Here is a 22,910-nt window from a genome sequence, read left to right as displayed (position 1 = left end):
GTTCAGAAGTACCTTTTTGTTTATGAGAGAAGGGGTATAAGTTGGGGGGAGGGCAACGAAATGGCAGGGGACAGGGCGACATGGAGGTGATTTGTTTGTGGCCATCCCTCATGTGATTAAGCCATCTAGCTATTAATAGATAGTATTCTGTATGGCCTTGTAAGATTTATCAGCACCCCTTCTATGGCAGTGTATTTTCCATGTTACTCACTCATCAGTATCCTCCACATGTTATTGATGCAAGCTGTGTAGATACTGAAAATTATAAGTGACATATAGGACAGTGTCAAGGTGTAAAATGAAGCGGAGGTCAAAGCCTCCCATTTCTTCCTCCGTATCAGTACGCTTTTGTTCAGAATAGGGCACATTTACATCCAGCCCCCCTCCCCAAAGGGACTGGGTCACTTCCCCAACTTCAGTACTAAATCATGGTTGTGTAGAATTAAGTTAGACTCAATTATTAGGTAGGAATAAGTCTTCTTTTTATTATTAGTCAAACCATCCCTTCAGGCTCATGTCACTTGGCCAGTAGGGTTAGTGATCTTCATTAGCTTAGAATAAATAAGTTATAATCATTCTTTGTACTGTCCCTAGGTTTGATCATTGATGCATTTGGTGAACTAAGAGACCAGCTGGAGTCTGTGAAAGATAACTTAGAGAGCAACTGCTTCATCTGTGGTATTGGCAGTGATTACTTTGATGCAGTTCCGCACGGCTTTGATATGCATGTACTGAAAGAACACAACTTGGCTAATTACATGTAAGTACTGGCATCATTTTTGTACTTTTTCATACATCATAATTATGAGGAGCTGTGTGACGGAAGGGGTTCACAGACCACAGGCCGGAAAATGCTTGTTTGTTGGATAACACCATCTTCACCCATACTGTATGATGTGGCCTTGGACAAAAGTCCTTCAAAAAAAGTATTCTACATCCTGATGCTAGCCATTTATTATTCATCAAGGGCTGTCCACGAGCACATCTTGACTCTGTGTGTGTATGTGTGTGTGTGTGTGTGTGTGTGTGTTGCAATCAGTGAGAACGTAGTCAGTGTGCGAGCCTCTCTTACTGATTGGCTGGTCATACATGGCGGTGCGTTTGGCAAGAGTTTTTGCTGTGTCATTCATCAGTCCCAACCGTTGTGCTTTTCATAGTATGCAGAAAAAAATTATCACTATACTGTATTATAGCCATCTTTCGCAACTTTTATGGAGTTTCATGTGTGATTACTTGGGTAACAATGTCCCGTCGTGCTGGTGATAGTGATGAAACTGTTCCTGGGTGCTCAGGAATTGGCAAAAACAGTGGTTTTTAAGGCCTACTTATATGACCTTTTTTTGGAGGGGGGCACAGCATATTCATATTGTTTAATGGTACATATCTTTGTTCTGTTCAATGTTGTTTTTTGCTGAAGTTTTGCCAGAAAATGGGTTGAAAGTTCCACAAAATAAGAAAACTTTAAAACTTAATAATATTTTTAATTAATGTGCATTTCATAGCTATGGCCAAAGTATTATAAGAATCACAGTCTACACTCACAAACCTTTCCTAGGAAAAAAAAAAAATCCACAATCAAAATCAGAAAAGTCAAGGTTGCAAAATTTATACTGAACTCTGAACCTGGTTTTTGGCATTTTATGATTTGGTGGGAGAACACCTCACGTCGCATGACCTCTCATGTGTTTTATTTTACCTCACCTCTTCAGTTGGAGTTAGGGTTGGAATGCTGATCATGTAATTATTGTACATGTGAAGGATTCATAGTGTAGTACATTACTGTACAGTGAATATTCCCTGTAAGTTTTATTTATTTATTTATTTTCTTTATTCACCACTGTCATTGTTGCTGCTGTCACATGATTTTAAATAGGAATTAAGGCACTAGTGAAGGACACCAATGTACCTAGGCAGCTTCGCAACCTGGTTATACAAACATCCATCAGCTCCTCCCTATCCTCTGAAGGGGGGATGGTGGATTGCAGAAGAGGGACAAATTAAGCCTGCAGTCTGCTAGGTTCAGCCAGGTGAACCTGGCGGCACAGCAACCACGACAACAACATCCATCACTTGATCTTTACATGAATAAAACGCGCATTTCCTTCTCAGGTTCTTCTTAATGCATCTGATCAACAAAGATGAGACAGAGTACACGGGTCAGGAGACGTATGTATGGAACATGTACCAGCAGCGTTGTTGGGACTTCTTCCCCGTTGGTGACTGTTTCCGAAAGCAATATGAGGAGGAGCTGTCTGGAGGAGGATCTGCTGGTTGAACAATGCAATGACTTGAATATGGCAGCTAACCAAACATTTTGGCTAGCTAGTTAAAGATATCTGTCAGTTTAATTTACCTGCTAGCTGAAAAAGTTAGCTAGTTACAAATGTTCACAAGCTGAACATTTTTACTAGTTGAACACTTTTGCTAGCAAGTTGAACTTGTCTGCAAGTTCATTATCATGGCTAATTGAACTTTCCAGCCTTACACCTTGTGTCTTGTATGTCACATTTCCCCAGCACCCAACCCTTTCACCTCTCAGCCCATTCCTGATATGCCTGGCCACCCTAAAATTACCCGTACGAGGCCCCAGACCCCACCTCCTCAAGGATTTCTCTAAGTCATCCTGTTATTAACCAGTTTTTAAAATATCCTGCATGCTCTGCTGCACCCCACCACATTTTGCATCACTGGTACAGTACCATACTAGCACCCTCATTGCCTTCTCTTCTTTCACACCTTGCCTGTAATCCTCATCCACTTGCCTTTACAGTAATCCCTTCCATCTAGGGATGTCTTTTCATCTTGGTCTTGCCATCTCCTAATGGTTTTGTTCAGCTAGGAATAGGCATTTTAAACTAGAGGGGTTAGGTATAGTACTAATAAACCCACATTGTATGAGAAGCGTACACTATGCTGAATAAATTGTCTAATGGCAGCAAGAGTAAACCAAAAAGGATGTCAGCCAGATCCAAGGAGTTCATCTGCATCCTTGCCTTGAGACTCCCCTGCCAAACCAGACATTGAATATAAAAAAGTCTAAGCCTGTAGGAAGCAGACACCCACCAAAGTGTGCTTGTGTCATATGTTCCCACAGGATGCATGTGCTCATTAGAAGAGAATAAAGTAGATTTAAATAGAATACAGTAGGACTTTGATTATCTGAAGCAAGTTGTGATATATTGTAGCTTATCTGTAACGTATAATGAGAGCTGCTTGCATATGGATTATTGAATGGTATACAATTTTTAGATGCCTGGTGGTCGAGTGGGTTAAGGCACTCCAACTGGATATTACCCATTAGGGTCTCATTGTGGGGGATGGTTAAAGCTTGTTGCTCAGGGATGAGCAACTGGTTGCTCTAATCATAAATGTCAGCTGAGTAGCCTATCCCCTGACCTCTATGCTCCTTGTGGGGCAATGGTGGATGAGCGAGAAAGAGTCAGGATGATGATGATGGATGATCAAATTTCTGCTGTGTCTGTATAACAAGACCCATCCCTCAGAATATTGTTAGTGTGATCATTGGTGCTTGTGTATATGCTTCAGAATCTAGATTATTTTCTGTTATGTGGGTTGAAGTGCGTATTTACCTCACATCGAACTTAAGGCTCTTTGCTTCAAACCAAAATCACAGAGAGGAAGGCAGTCATCATCCCTGGGAGGTACTAGAGTCAATTTCCATTCATATGATGGAACTGGGCATGCCCATAGCTCAAATATGAACTAGTGGATGTGTGAAATTTTATGAATATTTATGTGGTAGGAATGAGTTTCCTTTGTTATTAGTCAAGTATATACACTCCAGTTTGGGTATACCAGGCCTTCATTTATGCTTAAAATGTGTACAGGTCTTCGTGAAGTTACAACAAGTGTACTGAACCAAGAGTGAAGCATGGCTACAAATTAGGTACCTAGCCACACAATGATCACTCTCAGGCAGGAAACATTCAGCCACAAGTGCATAGAGTCAAAGTCCAAGATAGGACTCACACAGTGTTTCATATATTATTAAACATCAGAGATTTTTTTTTTTTTTTTTTCCAGCTGTTTCCAGCAGCCATTGTAATTGGCTTGTTTGAGCACTTGGTTTTGCGTCCAGTCCATAGAAAACATCAGCTGTATTATACCTAGCCTCAGTAGATATATTCAGTAGGAGAAACAGCAGTGTTATTTGTGCATATGTTTGTGTGTGTGTATATATATATATATATATATATATATATATATATATATAGGTTGCATATGTACTGTATACATATGTTCCTCTTTGTGGTTTAAGATTTGAGCATTCGGCCATTAGATTTAACTACATGCATATGTGAATACCGTACATCAAAAAGAGTTTATATCATAGTTGGGTAGGTATATCAAATATCTGTTTGTGGGTACTGGCAAAGTGTTTCATGTCATTATTAAATGTGTTATTAAAACAGGTTGTGAATGTGTTGACAAGGCCCCTGTTTATATATATATATATATATATATATATATATATGGTAAATGTCTGGTGGTCTAGTGGGTTCAGGTGCTCCAACCAGTTGTGGCTTATAAGGGTCTACTTCCAAGGGCTATACTTATACAGCCCATTGAAGTTCTTGTCCAGTTGAATCAGAGGTCACAGTAGCAAAGTAAAGCATTTGTGGTCTTTCTCACTTCTTGCTGAATGCACTCTGCAGATTGGCATGCAGGCTAACCACTTGTAATCCTCTCAGCAGCATCCCAAATGCTGTTATGTCTGTCTGTCCATTGCCTTAGTCGCAGAAATGGTTGCCACAAACAGAATGCCTTTGTGTCCTCCTGTCCTCCGTCATTCTGCCCTTCCTCCAGCTCACACCATCCTCACTCATATACCGTTCCACCCCATCCTCAGTCTACCCCTTCACCTGCGCTCTTCTACTCTGTCTCTCATTATCCATTCTGTCCACATGACCAAACCAGGGACCTCCCTGCATTTTCACCATCTCTGTTTTACTAATACAGACTTCAGTTTTAGATGACATTGTACAGTATTAGCTGTGTGTAGGAGGAGAATATCATAGAGCTTAATAGACTGTTGCAGCTGATGTCTGTATGTAGTCAGACTAAAAAATAATCGGGCATTCAGTGTTTTACTAATATACTGTATGCGTTTCACTTTGACTTGGGCGAAAATTGCCACCTCTCCTTCTCGAGTTGTAATAGTAGATTAACGGTAGAATGATACCAGTCATAACAAAGTGCTGTGGAAGGAATGTAGAGCATTGTCTTTCTCTGGCACTTACTACTGTGAAGTAAGCAGCAAAAGAATAAAATTTGGACCAAGTTAAGGTAAAAGGATAATAGTTTGACAGTAAATCCCTGTGCTTTTTTGGTCTCAGGTGGACTGTCTTTTCATTCAGATAATTCACAGATGACATGAATATTGGAGCCGTGAAATTCACCCTGAATTTCGATATTCTTTGAGGGGAGAGTCGGGTTTTGCCCCTCCGCTAATTGATATCGTCTTTTACATCCACCACACGCTTTGACTTGTCACCACTTTGTAACTAATACCACATCTGTGTTGCTCAGGGCTGATGTGATGGTATTAGTGGGAGTGTTTTTGTGACAGGTCAGCAGGTCTTGTGAGAGATCAGTAGAGTCTGGTTTATGGAAGATTAGTAAAAAAGAAATGTTGTCTATTGAAATTAATCAGACTCTTCCCTGCCCCAGCCTGGAATCGAACTTGCATTTTTTTCGGATGGCAGACCACTTTCCAAACCACCAGACCAACGACTAACATACAAAAGAATGTTATCTTGAACAAGCATCTTTTTGGACAGAAGACCACATCTCTAACCACTTGTGGACCTTCTCACAACCCCACACCCTGGATCACTGTCTCTTTAGTTCCCTATTAAGTCCAATCAGTAATGAGGCCTTAAGTATTTTAGAGTGGAAAAAGTGATCAGTAATTCTGTGTTATTAAGTAAGGTTCAAATGTTGTATAAGTAATGACTTGACTGTTACTAATCTGAGTAATTCACAGTAGGATGTCTTGAGCCCTGCTGCTCTCTAAGACTTGTATTCTTGTTGAGTTAGGAAGCCTTCTACCTCTTCCTTACTAGTTATTTTTGCATATGATACATTAGTATTCTTGCATGATATATATACTGTAGTGTGTTGTTGCTGTACCCCAGTCTGTCTGGCAGAGCAAACTGATTGACCACTAGCAAACATGCCTTCTTGTTGTAGACAGCACCTCGACAGGGTCAGAATAGTGTCCTTCCTTATGGCGAGGTGCATGAAAAAATATAATATAGTGTACCACCACAAATATATAAATAATTTAGAAGTGAAGAACAAGGCATAATGTGCAAAATAACTTGGGAAGAGGTGCTGGAACCCTAAACTGACAGGAATACAGTCCTAAGCCTTCAACTTATCCCAACGAGCTTCAGACTTCCATCATTTTTATAGTCTGTACAAAAGTTTGGCCTTCCTTGTATTCCATAATTTTGCAATAATGAAGAGTACTAACCTGTGTCAAATTACATTCTAGTCAGAGGACAGGAATATGTTGACTTCTGTTCCATGGTTTCTAGTCAAAGTTGTGTTACCTCATTTGTGCATTCAGTTCACCATTAATATCAGTCATTGGTGCTTGAATGCTGTTTGTTGGTGTGTGTTATTCTGCATACTTTACCTTTACAACCTTTCTTCAGGGCACTTTAAATTAGTTTCACATAATGCTTTAAAAATACAGTGAATATTTTGATGACTGAAATTTTTTGATCAGCAGATTTGCCAGCAGTGCAATTTTTTTTTCTTTCTTTCCTCCAGATCACCAAGAACTTTGCAAGCATTTCATGTACCAGTATTCTAGAAATTGTAAAGATAATTTTGTGATCAGTAATTTCTTATCGTCAATGCATTTACTAACGTCTCATATTTTTTAACCCATTGATTCTGATGTCTTTTTCATTTTATTTGTAAGTCCTGACAATCATATTCAGTATTGGATGGACTTTTCTTATTGGAGAGGTTAGATATACAGTATCTATATATATATGTATATACAGTAACAATAATAAACCTCATCAGTGTATCATAAGTTGAATTAAATTGGCTGATAGCAACAAGAATAATCTGAAAGGACATTACCCAGAATCAAGGTTAAAAAAAATGTCAAAGAATTAGATGATGAGTATTTTACCACCAATGAATTTGCCTCCTCCTCATCCTCCTCCTCCCTCCCACCCACCCGACTCTGGCTGTGCCACTCTATTTACACTGACATCTGTCACGGTTTTTACTTCATAGTTTAGTTATTAAAATATACAGATTTATTCATGTCTAGTGTGTTTCATTACCCTTTGCACCTCCATTCAGTGAGTAGTATAGAGACACTCTCATGTGGGAGAGCCCCCAGTTATGTAAACATCTCTTCAACTCCCTCTCAAGCCCAGGAAGGAATGGTGAACTGCAGGAAATGGACAGCTTCAGCCAGCAGTGCACCAGACTTGTAATGAGATGAACCTTGGACTGCAACAGCAACATAACGCTCTGACTCCGCAGACACAACGGTTCTCCCATTCAAGTCAACCACCTGCAACTCTTTCCCGTCCCAAGTGACTCCTGACAGGAATGATCAACTTACTCCAGCTCGGAGCTTTGCGACATCCAGTTTGATGTCTTGCACTTGCAGTTCTCACTCAGCTGTCAATCACCCTATGAGCAGGATTGCCCCCAGGAGAAGCATGCCACGTGTCCATATCGATGAAGTTACCATTCATTTGCTATTCAGGTAATAGACCTTGACTATCCTTCTTGCTAATTCATAATGTGGATGGCTGAGATTGTTGACCACAAGAGGATTGTGAGTGGGGGGGAGGGGGAGACCAAGGTTGAGGAGGGATGGGGACAATGACATAGGTGATTATTTTGTGGCCACCTCTTCTAGGACTAAGGCATGTAGCTGTAGATAAGTTTTGCATCCTTCTTGATCCCTTCCGCTTTGGGTTGTCTTTCAGATACCACCCTCGGAGCAGGATCACCATACATCCCACCTGCCCATATAGCCAGAGTTAGCATTCACACGTTATGCAGGTAATACAGATCTTTTCTCCATCCTGTTTGTATATAGTGGAAGTAGAGTTAACAAAGAATTATGATCAAGAAAATGGTGGTAACTACATGTAGCAGGGGTAGGTAGGGAGACTATCTGAGTAAAGTAACACAGAGGTGGATAGCTAGGGAGACTTTTTGAGTAAAGTAACACAGAGGTGGGTAGCTAGGGAGACTATTTGAGTAAAGTAACACAGAGGTGGGTAGCTAGGGAGACTATTTGAGTAAAGTAACACAGAGGTGGGTAGCTAGGGAGACTGGAATAAGGTAACACAGAGTTGGGTAGCTAGGAAGAGTAAGGTACAGTAACAGTAAAGTGTCTTGTAAGCAGGAGAGTGTGGACCCAGGGTAGGACAGAGTGAAAAAATGTGGCTGCAGGCTTATCTGAAAGTGAATCCAGTGTCAGGCATGAAAGGATTAATACCGGAGAGTCACTTGTACAAGAGTCATTTGAGGGACATATCATGTGCAAGGGGAAGGAGTTCTAAAGAAACTGTAGAGAGTTTTGGAGGGGGAGGCCAAGGATGAGAGGATGGAGCAGAGAGGTACATGAAAGAGGGGTGTGTGAAACTACTGAGCTGGGAGCCTGTCAGTGACATGGGGAACAGAGCGACATGGAGGCTGTTTGTTTCTGGCCACTCCTTAGGGGATTAAGACGTCTGGCAATTGATTGATTGTGTACTTATGGTAGGGGAGAAAATTTCTAATTTAATGATCTATGCCAGGGGTCATTTGCAGCCCAATATCCAACATTTTCATCCCTTATGCTGGCACGGATTGGGAAGGGGTGCTCACGTTCTTTCTATTTTAATGAGATCAGTGATTATAACATATTTATAATGTGCAGTAGATGGATTTTACGTTTTGTCAGACGCGTTTCATTAAAATAGCGACATCTGGCAACTGTACTGTTTCGGCGGGCTAACTGGGTTCCATTGTTCCTTCTCACATATTTAACTGCCTATATTTGGATTATAAAAGCATCTTGTTACCATACGAGGAATTCACTGTTGATAAAATATATGAATGAACTCCCTTGAGGTGTTAATGTGTCGATATTGCCGAAGAAATGGTTGAACAAGACTACAATTACGAGAGGTGGCTGTTGAGGGGAACGTCATGGCGGGCGGTCTCTGTGGAATGTCTATATTATTATAGTGATTTTGGCCGTCCAGGAAGAGCTTCACATATTCTACAGGTAAGTAATTTTATTATTAGCATTGCTGACCAATTTGGAGATGCACAGATGAGGAAATGTACGCGAGAAGGAAGAAAATGCTGATGACATGGCTAGCCACAAGTCCGCCTTGGCTGCCACTCAGTGTACCTGTGATAATCGCATTTAGGAAGAGCCTCGTGCATCTCAGAGTTATTAGCCTATATTATTTACACCACTGATTATTATGGATATGAGTAAGTGAGGGCAAATGCTCGAAAATGAAGGAAATGAAAGTGACATGACATCCTGGGTAAAGGGAACATTTTCTCGACGATGCTGGTTAGACAATCATAAGTGATACCTTTTACCGTAGAAGCCATCATTTTTGAAGCCTGGCAGTTAAATTTGGCAGGTTGGAAGTGAATAGGTAAGATTATTTAGATGCAAACTAGTGTTATATGTGTGGCCTTGGTATTGGCTTTACCACCCACCGTTTATTGTCATTTATTCAAGCTTTTCAACATTATCTAACCATCTCATAATTTATCATGGCTCATATTAGTCATGATGAATTAAGAGATGGTTGCAAGGGTTACACTAAGGTTACATAGAGGTTAGTATGAGACTTGCAAGAAATATCAGTGGGTTTCGTCTTATCACCCTGTTTGGTGGTATTTCAGCATTTCTTTACCGATTTATTTAATTTCTCACGCCTAATTACCATCAGGTGTATCAGAGTTAGGGTAATCGTTCTGGAGACAACCGTCTTTTTTATAGCTCTTCATGGGATCCTTTAAGTATTTTCTGATTGTGTATTCAAGTTTCAGTATTTTTTATTGCTTTTAAAAGTAGTGAAAAGCACTTGAGAAGGTGTTGTTTGTTTACAGATGCAATCGTAGAATGCCATTTTTTAACAAAATTGTCCTTATCAATGCCTGCTTATCTAAACCTAACCAAAATTTTCATAGCAACCTAACCTAATCTGTGTTGTGCATAGCTAACCAAACTTCCTAACCTTCTATATTGCTTATGTAATATTTACCATACCATGTTTATTGATGGATCCTCGTCATAATTGAAAATGCACTTCCATGCACCTTTGCAGTCATTGAATTATTTCAAAGGTACCAGATGAAAAACTTAATTTTTAAGAAGTGGTTCAGTGTCTCTCTAAGGATTACCAAAGATAGATTCAGGTTAAATTAAAGGAAGTATGAGATGGCTTAAATGAGAAAAGTTGTACGAAAAATACACGTGAGTTGAGTACTGCAGTTAATTACCAGCACTCATATTTATTATTACATTATTATGACAAGATTTTTCATCGTAAATTGCCATTCATTTAATTCACAGTAAATCAGCTTCAGTTAACCCCTTCCATCTGATTATATATTTTCATTTTATTCATTATATACCATCACTTTGTTATTACAGTAAGTTACAGTACACCTTCAATATAATGAAGTAATTGGTACAAGCCCCTTGACAATAAAGCCGAACACCTTGCCGTTTGGTAGTTTCCCGGGCATCGTTACTTTTGCTGAACAAACATCGTTAAAAACAATAATGCCTCGTTTATCCGGAGATGCAGTATATGGACCTGTTCAATATCCGAATTACTTATCTGTGTGTAAAAGTCCCCGGGAACTTCAGCCAGCCAACCGACGTGTTCAAACATTCGGTATCGTGGCCACTGGGCTCGAGCCGTTGGCGGGAAATAGGTCGTAACCCACAACCAGAGATAAAAGTCCGTCTGCTCTTGTACTGAATGGTCAAAGTTGCATGCTGGTCGGATCACTCCAAACAAACTTCCTGCACCCACATCCCTCCCAGGTCCCCCACCCACACCCTGCTGCCTCCTGTGTATAATGAACTTGCTTTGATTTCTGAGGCCTACTAATGTCAGGTTCATGGTAGGGAGGATAGGTGTCAAAATAATATTCTGTTCACTGGTAGTTGTGGTGAAGCTGATAGCTATGAATAATATGATGAATTGTTATTTGTTGCATGGTTCATAACACCCAACCACTCATGAAATCCGTGTGATTCGTAATAACTGCCATTATGTAGAGGGTGTATTGCATTACAATTGTAAAAACTTACCATTATCATAACATGCTATTATCTGTATATTTTCTGGCGGAATATTGCTTATATGTTATATTAACCAATAACTGCACACTTCAGCAGTGATCACAGCTTCTGGTTCATCCCAGTGACTGCATGAAACCTGGTGAAGTTCCATACTTATTAGTGTTACCGTACTAGATGGGGAGAGGATTGAACCACCTCGCTGGTGGACGAGGTGTGTCTGTTTGATATGTCCGCAACTGTACATGTCATCTTCATTTACTCTTTCATGGCATGAGGTTTTCTGAAAGCAGTCTAAAGTCACTTGTAGGTAGCAAGAATAAATTGGCAAAACATTTCATCTTACTGAGGGAGTTAAGGTTAATTTTAGGTGGAGTTAGATATGATATTAGGTATAATTTGCCAGGTTTTCGGAGAGGTTTTACTGTATTAATGTTTTGCAATCTTATGTTGTTTGTCTTGAATACTGTATTTTGTTTGTGAGGTTGTGATGGGGGATGGCATCAAAAGCTTTGCTAATGTCCTGTGTGACTAGGAGTGTTCTGTGTGGTCGCCTAGCTGAATTGATGCCATCAAAAACTCTGTGTAAGGTCTGTAAGAAGAATGTTTGTGTAACTAGTTGTGATACCAGTTGCTCAGTGATTTTGGAGGGGATGCAGAGGAGTGTGATGGGGCAATGTGAAGAAGGTAATGTAAGGTCTTTTTTGGGTTTAGGGATAGTGATGATAGTGCCATGCTTCCAAATGTTGGGTATTCTGTTTTGTGAGTAGCTGTAGTTTGATATGATGGTAAGGGCTTGTACACCATATGGTCCAAGGTGCTTAAGGTGTATGTTGCTTATGTTGTTTGCTTCACAGGCAGATAAGTGCTTAAGGTTGCTAATGATGTGCTTCGTCTGGTTGTAAGTGAAACATGCGAAGTCTGGGTCTGTGAGGAAAGGTCTCTTGCGTTGGATGACGTATCAGTCGTCACGATTTGATGTGAAAAGTGATTGATGAGAGTGTTTGTTTGAGGGTATGGTGTCTGTTGTTGTGATGGCAGTGTGTGATTGTGTAGTGTTGCTGTTGGAGAGTGTGATGCTGTTTAGTGTTTTGTAGAATTTGCTGGTGTTTGTTTTGTGGTCAAGTGTTTGGAGATAATTATTCCAATTTAGTGTTTGCTGTTCTGGTATTTTATTGTGTAAATGGGTGTTGAGTTCTTGTATTTGTTGTGCTGTGTCTTGTGTATGGGGTGTCGGGGAGTGTCGTTGTGTGTCTCGTAAAACGACGAGACCTTGAATTTCTGACGTGAAGTTGGGGCTGTGTCTCTGTTGCCTCTTGGGATGTGTCTTTTGTCTGCATTTTGAATAATTGTATTGAAAGTGTGGACAGCATTGTTGATGTTTGTGATGGATGTAAGTGATGCAAGTGTGATGGGGTGGTGGGGGGCTGAGCTAATTGTGAAGGATTGGTCTCGGATGATGGCTGGCTTGGAGCCTGTTTTGAGGAGAATGTCAGTGCATCAGTGAGAGGCAGTGTTTGGAGCTTCCTTCTGCAGGAGCTTTTGTAGAAGAGGCTGGAGCATCTCTTGCTTTTGTTGAGTCACCTGAAGGCAGCATTGTTATGTGAGTGGATGGTTGGTACCCAGACCTACTGCATTATTCAGTATATTTCATTGGGTATTATTAAGAGTTCTAGTTTTGGGTTTTCTTTTTCCTGTTTTTTATCATATCCTTTTAATTTATTCCAAACAAGTAGAGCTGTGATGGTGATGATGGTTGTGGTGAAACTTGAACAGTGTGTGTTTGTCATCCTGTTATGAATCCTGCCCACTGACTGCATCTTTATAGGGAAGTAGCCCTGTGATGATTATGATGAACTTTGATGGGTTGTTGAGTGAATGGCTGTACGATATGTTCCACTGGATATTGTTGATAGTTCTGATATTGTGTTCTTTGTTAGTGATATATATATAGATAGATAGATAGATATAGATATATGAGAAGGAAGTTGAGTTTGGTTAAAAAGTTATCTGTTTGTGTTTTCATTTATATATATTTTTCCTGTATCCTGCTTATCCCAATCATTGTATGAAAATAGGGGTAGGATGATTATGGTGATAGTGTGAGGTCATGCACATATGATGATAGTGGTGAGATAATGTATGGATGGTGATAAGTATGTACTTCTTTCAGATTCGGAGTGTGGCAGTTGTTGGAGACTGAAGTAAGGTGACTGCTGGTGTAATGAAGTCTTCTCTCATGAGCTGGTCACAGATTCAGTGACCATGTACCAAGGATATGTGGAGCATTCATTTAGCATCGACTGCTGTGAAGGCAAAGTAGGTACTGTGCTTGTATACAGTAAATTTTCCATTCTGATCTATATCAGCCTTGGTCACCTGATGGCTGCTTCCCAGTCTGCTTACTCTCTTGCAGCATCTCTGGGTAGTCCCATTACCATGAGGTTTTCTTGCAAGATCTCACTCAGTGTCTGCTTAGCTTTTCCTCTAAGCATATTGTCATGAGCATCCATGTCTGTAATCATCTCCATACAGTTAACCTCTTCTATTCTTCCCACCAGTTTGTATCATTTCAGTCATCCAGTTTGCATCATGTCACTAATACACTTTATACCAAGCCATTCCCTTAGTGATGGACTGTTCAAGCTGTCCCTCCAAGGAGGCATTACTCAGTGTATCTTATTATCGTCCTCTCATTCACTTCAGCCTATTAAATTTCCCACCCTCCACTGACAGTGTTTCACTTCTTGCACAAACAACATATGAACACTTTCCCCGTCATGTGAACTGGGAGTTGTCATTCATTGTCATGAGATGTAGTGATTCTCAAAACTACTTTCAGCCACTTCTGCTTCTGGCAATGGAACTAGTCTCAGCTCACCATCAGCACTGATTCTATCAACCAAATAGCTAAATTCCTTCTCACACACTTCAGGCAGACATTACTGGAGTCAGCATTAATCCTCCTATAGTCACGGCGCAGGACTGAGATTGTCATTGTCGAACCCTGGCAACCTATCATTCAAAAGTGCATCCAATTTCGTGTCATATTATACACGAATATATTGTACACAAATCGCATGGGTCTCGTGCACGAAATCAGACGTACTTTTGAATGGTTGGTTGCCAGGGCACAATAATAACAACCTCAGTCTCGCGCCACGACTGTAGTGAAATTTACTTGATTCTCCTGCACATGCCACACCAAAGTTCATATTTCTGTAGCCTGTCTCAGCTCACTACTGCACCTTTTGTGTACCCATGTTTTACAGCCAGTATACAGAATTTAGTCAAGTATTCACTCCCTGCACATAGCATAAGGCCATTCTCTGCTGACCTCCATAGAGTCACCATCCACACTGCCGATCATTACTTTGATTTTTATTCCCGTTCGTCCTCAAACTCTTGGCCTCTGTGCCATCTCTCCATTTCATGAACTTTTCCTCTGTTCTTTCCATACTGCCGCCAGTCACTAAATGTATGTACGGTGTATGTAGGATTTAATAAGCGTTTAACCAGCCTCAGTTTAGGGATGAGCTAGCTGTTTGTAGTAAGTTTGTAGTGTATTTGTTTATTGAAGTATGGGGTATGCATTTTGTTATATTAAGTTATTATTATTATTTTTATTTTTTTAAGCAGGGGAGAGGGCTGCTTGAATTTGTTTATGGCAGCCCTTTCATAGAGTTAAATTTGTGGTTGTAGATGTGGACAGAGATGAAGTTGACTCTTCAGCATGACAATCTATAGAAGGGGCAATATTTGGATTCCTTCATACAACCAATGTTTATAATTACAGGATTCAGATCAGCTGTATAGATAGCAGTGGATGTATAAAGGGTAGTATGTCAGTAAATTGCTGTGGCCTTATCACCTTCTACTTAGCTGTGCTATTTGCTGTGTATTGTTGTTACGGTACCAGACAATTTGGGAGAATCACTTAGTACAGTAGTTGTAGACTCGGGTTCGTCTGAAATATGAACCTGATAGACTGCAGGCTGAAGTTGCCCTTCTCTAGTTCACAGTCGTCCTTTTGAGGGATATGGTGGGAGGCAAGGGATGTATTTAACTAGGTAGCTCCACCACTCAATTATATTAGTGCCTTGGCATGAAGACATCTCTGCAGTACTTAGATCTTCAGCAGTAGAGTTAATTAAGGCTACAACAACCCCTCATTTGTCAGCTTTCTGCTAAACAGAATAAAGGCCTGTGGAAGTAATGGGAATAAAAAGGAACTGTTCCATAGTGTAGGAATTATGGTATTAGCAAACATAGGTTTAAAAAAGATACAGTTAGTACACAGTATTACCGTGGGAATATAGAATTATTAGAAAAAGGGGGGGGGGTGCATTATGTATTGCCATAGGTGTAGGAGTTAACAAAAATAGGGGGAAATAAAATATAATATACTTAGTATTTATTTAATTCCAGGTATGTGCCCCCAGGGGAGGATAGCAGCAATATTCCATGTGAAGAAGGTTTGGAGATGATGTCTTCCACTGTAGGTGTGGATGTGAATACCAGTACTGTAGTGTGATACATGCCAGGGCAGAATACCAGCCTACTACCCCTGGTGGTGTCACAGGAACAGAAACCAGGGGATCTGCAAATCTGTCACTCCAGCTGGGGCCTTCTCACCGCCAGGCCACCAGGCACCCTCTTCGTCCCTCTTTAATGATAAATAATGAGATGGTAAGTGATGACCTTTGAAACTTCTGTGACCTAAGAAGCCCACAAGCTGTCCTGAATGTTATGTGAGGGTTTGAACATTGCTTTAGTAAAATATGGAGCCACGCTAGTGTGTGTCGTGGAGCAGGAGTGTTTTTTTTTTCTCTCTTTCTCTCTCCACTGGTTAGGATGGAGCGAGACACTGCAGAGGATTCAGGATTTACTTTTATTTGTTTATTACGATCATGAACATAAAGTGCTGTAGTTTGACGAGCAGTGGTTCCCAAACATTTTTTTTTATAGCACTAGTAGTAATTGCAGCCACAGGTTCATGTGAAACTGGAAGACTGCAGGTTGAAATTGCCATCATCATGGTGTCCACCCACCTCCTTTCAGGGGATAGGGTGGGAGTCGAAGGGTATTTCTTAAACCAGGTGGTGAAGCTGCCTGGTTATGCCATCAGTGCCAACTGGAAGTAATGGTGGGTTACAAGACACATGGGTTTGTAGTAGGTAGAGGCACGCACCATCCACTCACTCAATGTAACATGCTGCTCTCTGGTGTCTGCCCTTTCCTCTTCTCCATCCTTCTTTCCTTCCATCCTCTTCTGTCTTTGTTTCCTTCAGTCTTTCGTTGTCCTTCTGCCTACGGGTGACTTTACACTCCCTCTTCAGTCTTTCTTTCCTTCATTCTTTCCTCTTCCTTCTGCCTGTGGGTGACTCTACACTGAGTGACAAGCCAAGTGGTTTCCTGTACACCAGGAAACCATTTACTCCACTGGGTGGTAACCATATAACCAAATTTTGGTGCCTGGGGGTTTAGTGGGTAATTATTGCGCTCCAATCGGATTAGGGCGTTGGGCTATAGATAGATAGATAGATGGTCATAGACACATGCATTTTTCATAGTACACATATGACATTTGATTTATACTAAATAGTGTTAGGGAAGTTAAATAATAATGCATACCACTGCAAAAAAAAATATGATACCAGGTGTTGAGCAAGCTATATTTTCAGTAACCTTTGTCAGTTGATCATGAAATACCATTGCATTTAATGTGATGAAGGTAAGTGATAAAATATGTGAATAATGACCACCTGAACCAGTCATTAAATAGGTAGAGGTGATAATGGTTGGGAACCACTGTCGTATAGTCTATTTGATTGACCTGTGCATCTGAGATGTATGGGGCAAGTAGGGTGTATTTGTTTCGTGGCTGCTGAATGGCTGCCGACGATGTTATTGAAGTAATGCATTTATGTATTGTAGTGCAACATGTGGACGTAGGTGTACACTGCGAGTGGATATTATAGTGTAATATGTGGACATAGATGTACAGTGTTGGTGAATGTAGTGCAACATGCAGAACTGGGTGTGTGTCATGGATTATTTGCTTCAAACCACTCATCGTTTCATAAAACTTTATAATCACGTTTAAGTTTCATTGAGAAGAGTAAATTTTTATTGCTAATTTTGACCTCCTCAGCTTCAGAAATTATTCCATGTTTAATCTGGCAGCTTGTATTGAAGGTAGTTTAAAAATATATATGAGTTAAAATAAGAAGAGGTGTAGATTTAAATCATTGGCGGCCTATCAGCAGCCATGATTCAAACGCCCTACTTGCCCCGTACATCTCAACTGCACAGGTCAATTAAATACGGTATAGTGTAGGATAAAGGATGATGATGTTTTATATATTAGCAAGTAGGTAAGGCATTCTGTTCTTTTTTCTATCATGCTTCTTTTTTCCAGCCATTTCAATTATCTTGTTATTTAGCTTTTTTTTTCCCCCAGTAGATGAAAAGTAGGTTAGGTTAGATTGAGTTCAGCAAAGCTGGGGCAAGATTGACTTAGGTAGAGTGAGTTTGAGTTTAGAGGTTTATGGTTGTGTTTGATTGGGTTATCAGGAGGCTGCCACACCACACCCACCCCCACCCTAACCCCATACCACACTGCCCTACCACATCACATCACATGCACCCCAACAAACTACACTCCCACACCCGACCCTACACCACCACTCTGCCACACCACATCCCACACTGCCACACCACACCACATCCCACACTGCCACACCACACCACATCTCACACTGCCACACCACACCACATCTCACACTGCCACACCACACCACATCTCACACTGCCACACCACACCACACCACATCCCACACTACCACACCTCACCACACACCACACCACATCCCACACTACCACACCTAACCCTACACCGCCACACCACACCCTACACCGCCACACCACACCCTACACCGCCACACCACACCACACTGCCATATCTCGCCACACCACACTGCACTCCACACTGCCACACCACACCCCACCACACTGCCACACCACACCCCACCCGACCACATTACCACGACAGACCACACCACACCACACCAAACTGCCTCACCACACCACACTGCCATGCCACACTTACTAAAATACAATGATTTTATTTGGACATGTTGCATTCAGCCAAATCAGCAACCTGTCAAGTGCATCTTTGCCCATGGGTACATTCAAAGTTTATCAGTTTTTGAATGAGCTATTTTAGCAGATTTAGGTTAGTTAGATCAGGATAAACAGACAATAGGGTTATTTAGGCTAGGTCAGTCCAGGTTGAGGAGATTAATTAAGGAGATACTATGAGATTAGGGCTACACTTGGTCAGGCAGAGTTGTTGCAGTGGATAAGAAGACAGGCTGCCCTTTAGCCAGTGGATTTTTTTCTTTCTTTCTTTTTTAGGCAAGTTTATTTTGCTTAGATCCCCTAATACTGAAGGGGTTAATTGGAGATGTAGGACGTTAATTCATGGCATCAAGCTGCAGTCCTTGACGTCAAGGAATGTACCATTCTAGGAATTTTACCATTTCATAAGGCTAGAGATGGTATATGAAAGATCAGGTAAGTCTTTGTATGGGAAAAAAGGCAGCTCACGCAGTATACAGGTCATAAAGGTTCGGTCTCAATTGCATTTTTTTTTTTTTTTTATCTATGTGGTGTACATAAACATTTTAATAGGTCTGCAAGACTGTGTTTTCTTTTCCTCTACACTCGTGAAATTAACTGTGTGTATAGTGTCTGATGAGACGGCATTTGAACTGGTTTACTGGTGTTAGGACCAGTGGACCCATTGATGCATTTCAATATTTAGTTGTGTACCCAGGAACCAAAACTTGTACTGGCACCTTTGTCGAAGAAAGTTCATTTGCCACTAGTAAAGGGTAGTGGTAAGTGGCGCCATCTATTGGTGGCCAAGAGGATTAAAGCTAATTAGTTCACATTTTTGCCACTAGATGGCGCCACCAGCTACTAAGGATGGGTGATGGGACAGGTGGCTAAAGGAAATAAAATCAATTAGTTCACATTTTTGCCACTAGATGGCGCCACCAGCTACTAAGGCTGGGTGATGGGACAGGTGGCTAAAGGAAATAAAATCAATTAGTTCACATTTTTGCCACTAGATGGCGCCACCAACTACTAAGGCTGGGTGATGGGACAGGTGGCTAAAGGAAATAAAATCAATTAGTTCACATTTTTGCCACTAGATGGCGCCACCAGCGAGAAAAATACGGGAGAGAGGACAAGTGGCGCCATCTGTTGGTCGCCAAAAGAACTAAAGTTTGCTTTTACCCACGGAGTGTGACTAAGGGGTAACGGTGCCGTGTTCTTAATGTCCATAGTGGTGACACCAGTTAGGTATCGACTTCCCCCCCCCCCCCCCTTCCGTCCTCAAAACTAGTTCAAGCAACCACTGATTACACTTGTCCCACCAGAAGCAAAGTACTGGCAGACCAGTGGTGCCATGAAGAAAGGTTCCTTTAGCTAGTTCTATTAATAGACGGCACCTTTAGTACTAGTTTACAATTTACAGATGTAACCACAGTATTTTATCACCATATATAGACACCACAACCAGACAGGCACTAGTAATGTACTGTATCATTATTAGTACATTGTAACATCCAGCAAACTATTCACGACTGTTGACCCCAGGAAACAAAACTCAGCATTATGGTTTGGTGTATTATTTACTTTGCATTACAATATATACATCCATATGGAGGCCTGGTGTGAAGCAGACGGGGCTGGTATTACGGGCATGTCTCGTATGATGCTAACAAGGCTCTTGAGATTTCGTAAGGGGTATGGAATGGCATGTTATGATGCTGTTTGCTGAGATTTGGAGTGGAATGACAATGGTAGTGTGGTATGAATGCAGGGTTGGTGTGGTGTGGTACAGACACAAGGGTAGTGTGGTGTTTTATAGACTGGTGTAGTGGCGTGTGGACACATGGCTGGAGTGTAGTGTGGTTCAAACAGGGCTGGTGTGCTATTGTCACAAGGGTGGCGTGGTATGGACACAGGGTTAGTGTGGTGTAGTATGATGAACAATAAGAAACTAGTGCCAAAATCCAGCTCAGAGTCATATCATCGGCTGTAAGTTGTGTATATTGGGTGGACCGTGAACACCGACGCTGCGTGGTTAAATAAATGTATTAATGGAAGAGATACATCATGTTAAAGCCATGCCTACTGAAACCGGGAAAGGAATTAAATGTCGGAAAGAATACCAATAGAGGCAAGGAAGACATGATATTACAGAAAGAAAAATACGATTGTCAGAGGAAGTCTTCAAGAAAGGGGGACGTCGAAGGTGATTCAAGAAAGGGAAAGCAACACAGCACTGAAATGTAATGAGGACAGTCAAGGAAAAGACGGTGTATGGAAGGGAGGGTACTGCAATGAGTGCAGATAGGAGGGCGGTCACCGGACATCAAAAGTGAGTAAACCTAGTATGGCCAATTCTAAGATGAACTGAAGCAGCCTCCCACCTCTTATTACAGTGGCAAGGGGTCAATCAGGGAGAAATAAAGGGTTTAAAAGCACGGAGTTTATTATTAGTGATAGAATCCCAGCAAGACTGCCACTGATGTTTTAGGAAGATACAGTAGGGCAGGAAAGAAATCAGAAACTGGAACGAGTAAGGAAGAAGTATCTCTGGCGACAGCTGTACGAGCTAACCGATCAGCACCTTCATTGCTTGCGACATCTACATGTCCTGGGACCCAACAGAATTGGACAGATTTATGACGAGAAAAAAACACAGAACCACCATTCTAAGATATGAAGGACTAAAGGGTGAGAAGCAGAAGGCGAAAAGGTGACTGAAGAAGGGACAAAGCAACAATCAGAGAATATCACAAATGTGGAAGCGGAGCGACAAATACACCGTAACGCAAACAAGAGGGCATGGAAGGCCAACGCAATAAACGGTGTTAGGAAACAGAACTGCGAACCTAACACCTTCTGGGGTTTTGGAACCATCAGTGTATTCGGGGACTGCAGAAGAATAACGAGATGGTTTAAAAAACGGAAATGGAGAACGAGGGATGAATTAGACTTGGAATAAGGGAAAATGGAGGGACAAACGTTGGGGCATGGAAGAAGCCATGGGGAAAAAAAAAAAAAAAAAAAAAATCGTCCGGAAGGAGAAAACGTTACCAACAGTAAAGGAGGAGTGTGAAGGGTACGAGCTTGAATTGCAAAAGGTGGTTTGATCCTAGTATGTGAGGAAAGGGTGTTCATGTCAGGGCCGATGGGAAGCAGAGAAGGGGTATTAGGGAAGCAATGTAACTTAGCATTGGTACGAAAAGTGAGCAAAAGCACAACGGTGGTAAAGTGAAGGAACTCCTGATTCAGCATAGAGACTTTCAACTGGAGAAGATTTGAAGGCGCCGATAGCCAGACGCAAACCGTGATGATGCATGCAATCGAGTTATTGGAGGGTGGCATCTGAGGTAGAAGAATAAACCTGGCAACCATAATCAAGTTTGGAGAGAATGAGAACAGTATGAAGGCGAAGAATGTAGTTCGACTGGCACCCCACGACACTTGAGACAAAGTTTGTAAGTGACGGAGGCGCTGCGAAGCTGATATTTTTAAGGAGTCAATATGGTCCTTCCAAGAAAGATAAAAGTCAAAAATAAGGCCAAGAAAGGAAGCAGATGTTTTATATGGAAGAGGAGAGCCATAAAGAGGCGCGTGAGGAATAATTAGAGCCGGTAAAAGTGATGGCATGAGACTTAAGAGAAACGGAAACCATGGGTAGTATCCCATTATGAGTGGTGTAGTATGAACACAGGGCTGGTGTGGTGTGGTTTAGTGCACACACACAGGTGGTGTGGTGGTGTACAGACACAGGGTTAGAATGGTGTGGTATGGCATTTAGTATGCATGGAAGCAATTATCAATTTTTTTAAATAATTACATGCGGCATAATCACAATATAATCACTATGTTTAGTCAAATCACAATTAAATATTTAATCAACATTTGGTTACAGTCACACAATTTCTACCCCATGAGGTCGGTCAGTGTATATATTATCTTTCTGTACTGTACTGTAGGCTGGTTGGGTATATGTATTAACTCAGGGACAAAAGCTGGCCTATCACAGAACGTCTCCTTCACTGCTTGGGCATGTTCATTACTTTCCTCACTTAATCATTATATTAGGTATTCTCAAAACACAAAATTTGACCTATTATTCACCTGTGTCACATATGTACAAGATGTCATCTCTTTCATGACACACCATATCAAAGAGTTGTCATCTACCGCACGACCAGAGAAACATGCCAAGCTTCTCTCATAATATCAATATTTGCCAACTGAGGAAAGTGAGAAATATGAAAGATGAAACATTTGGCAAGGTTTTGTCCCCAGTTGTAAAGTGATAAATGAACATGGAATGATGGGAATACTGTCCGCTTGCATTCCTCCACCACTACAAGGGGCATTAGCACCTGTTTAGCAGCAAACTCTCATCCCTTGTATGTCTAGCTCTCTAATGCAAGAGTTAATCGTTACTCCCAGTCCTTCATGTATGCAACACATA

General features: G+C 41.2%; 1 protein-coding gene across 3 annotated transcripts in view; it reads left to right on the top strand.

Annotated features, from left to right (window-relative positions):
- RyR (Ryanodine receptor) overlaps positions 1-7,307 on the top strand; it is a 186,570-nt gene extending 179,263 nt beyond the window's left edge. For all 3 annotated transcript variants that reach the window (XM_080269467.1, XM_080269466.1, XM_080269465.1), the window contains 2 exons: positions 595-760; positions 2,110-7,307. In XM_080269467.1, coding sequence (XP_080125593.1) covers positions 595-760; positions 2,110-2,275 — 332 coding nt within the window. In that variant the 3' untranslated portion in view covers positions 2,276-7,307. The remainder of the gene's footprint in view (positions 1-594; positions 761-2,109) is intronic.
- The last annotated feature ends 15,603 nt before the right edge of the window (positions 7,308-22,910 follow it).

This window comes from Coenobita brevimanus, chromosome 33 (genome assembly GCF_032717465.1).
Source record: "Coenobita brevimanus isolate Jiangsu-jjx chromosome 33, ASM3271746v2, whole genome shotgun sequence".
NCBI classification, from domain to species: domain Eukaryota; kingdom Metazoa; phylum Arthropoda; class Malacostraca; order Decapoda; family Coenobitidae; genus Coenobita; species Coenobita brevimanus.
The sequence above is the reverse complement of the archived record's forward strand: the minus strand, read 5'-3'. Positions and strand labels throughout refer to the sequence as shown.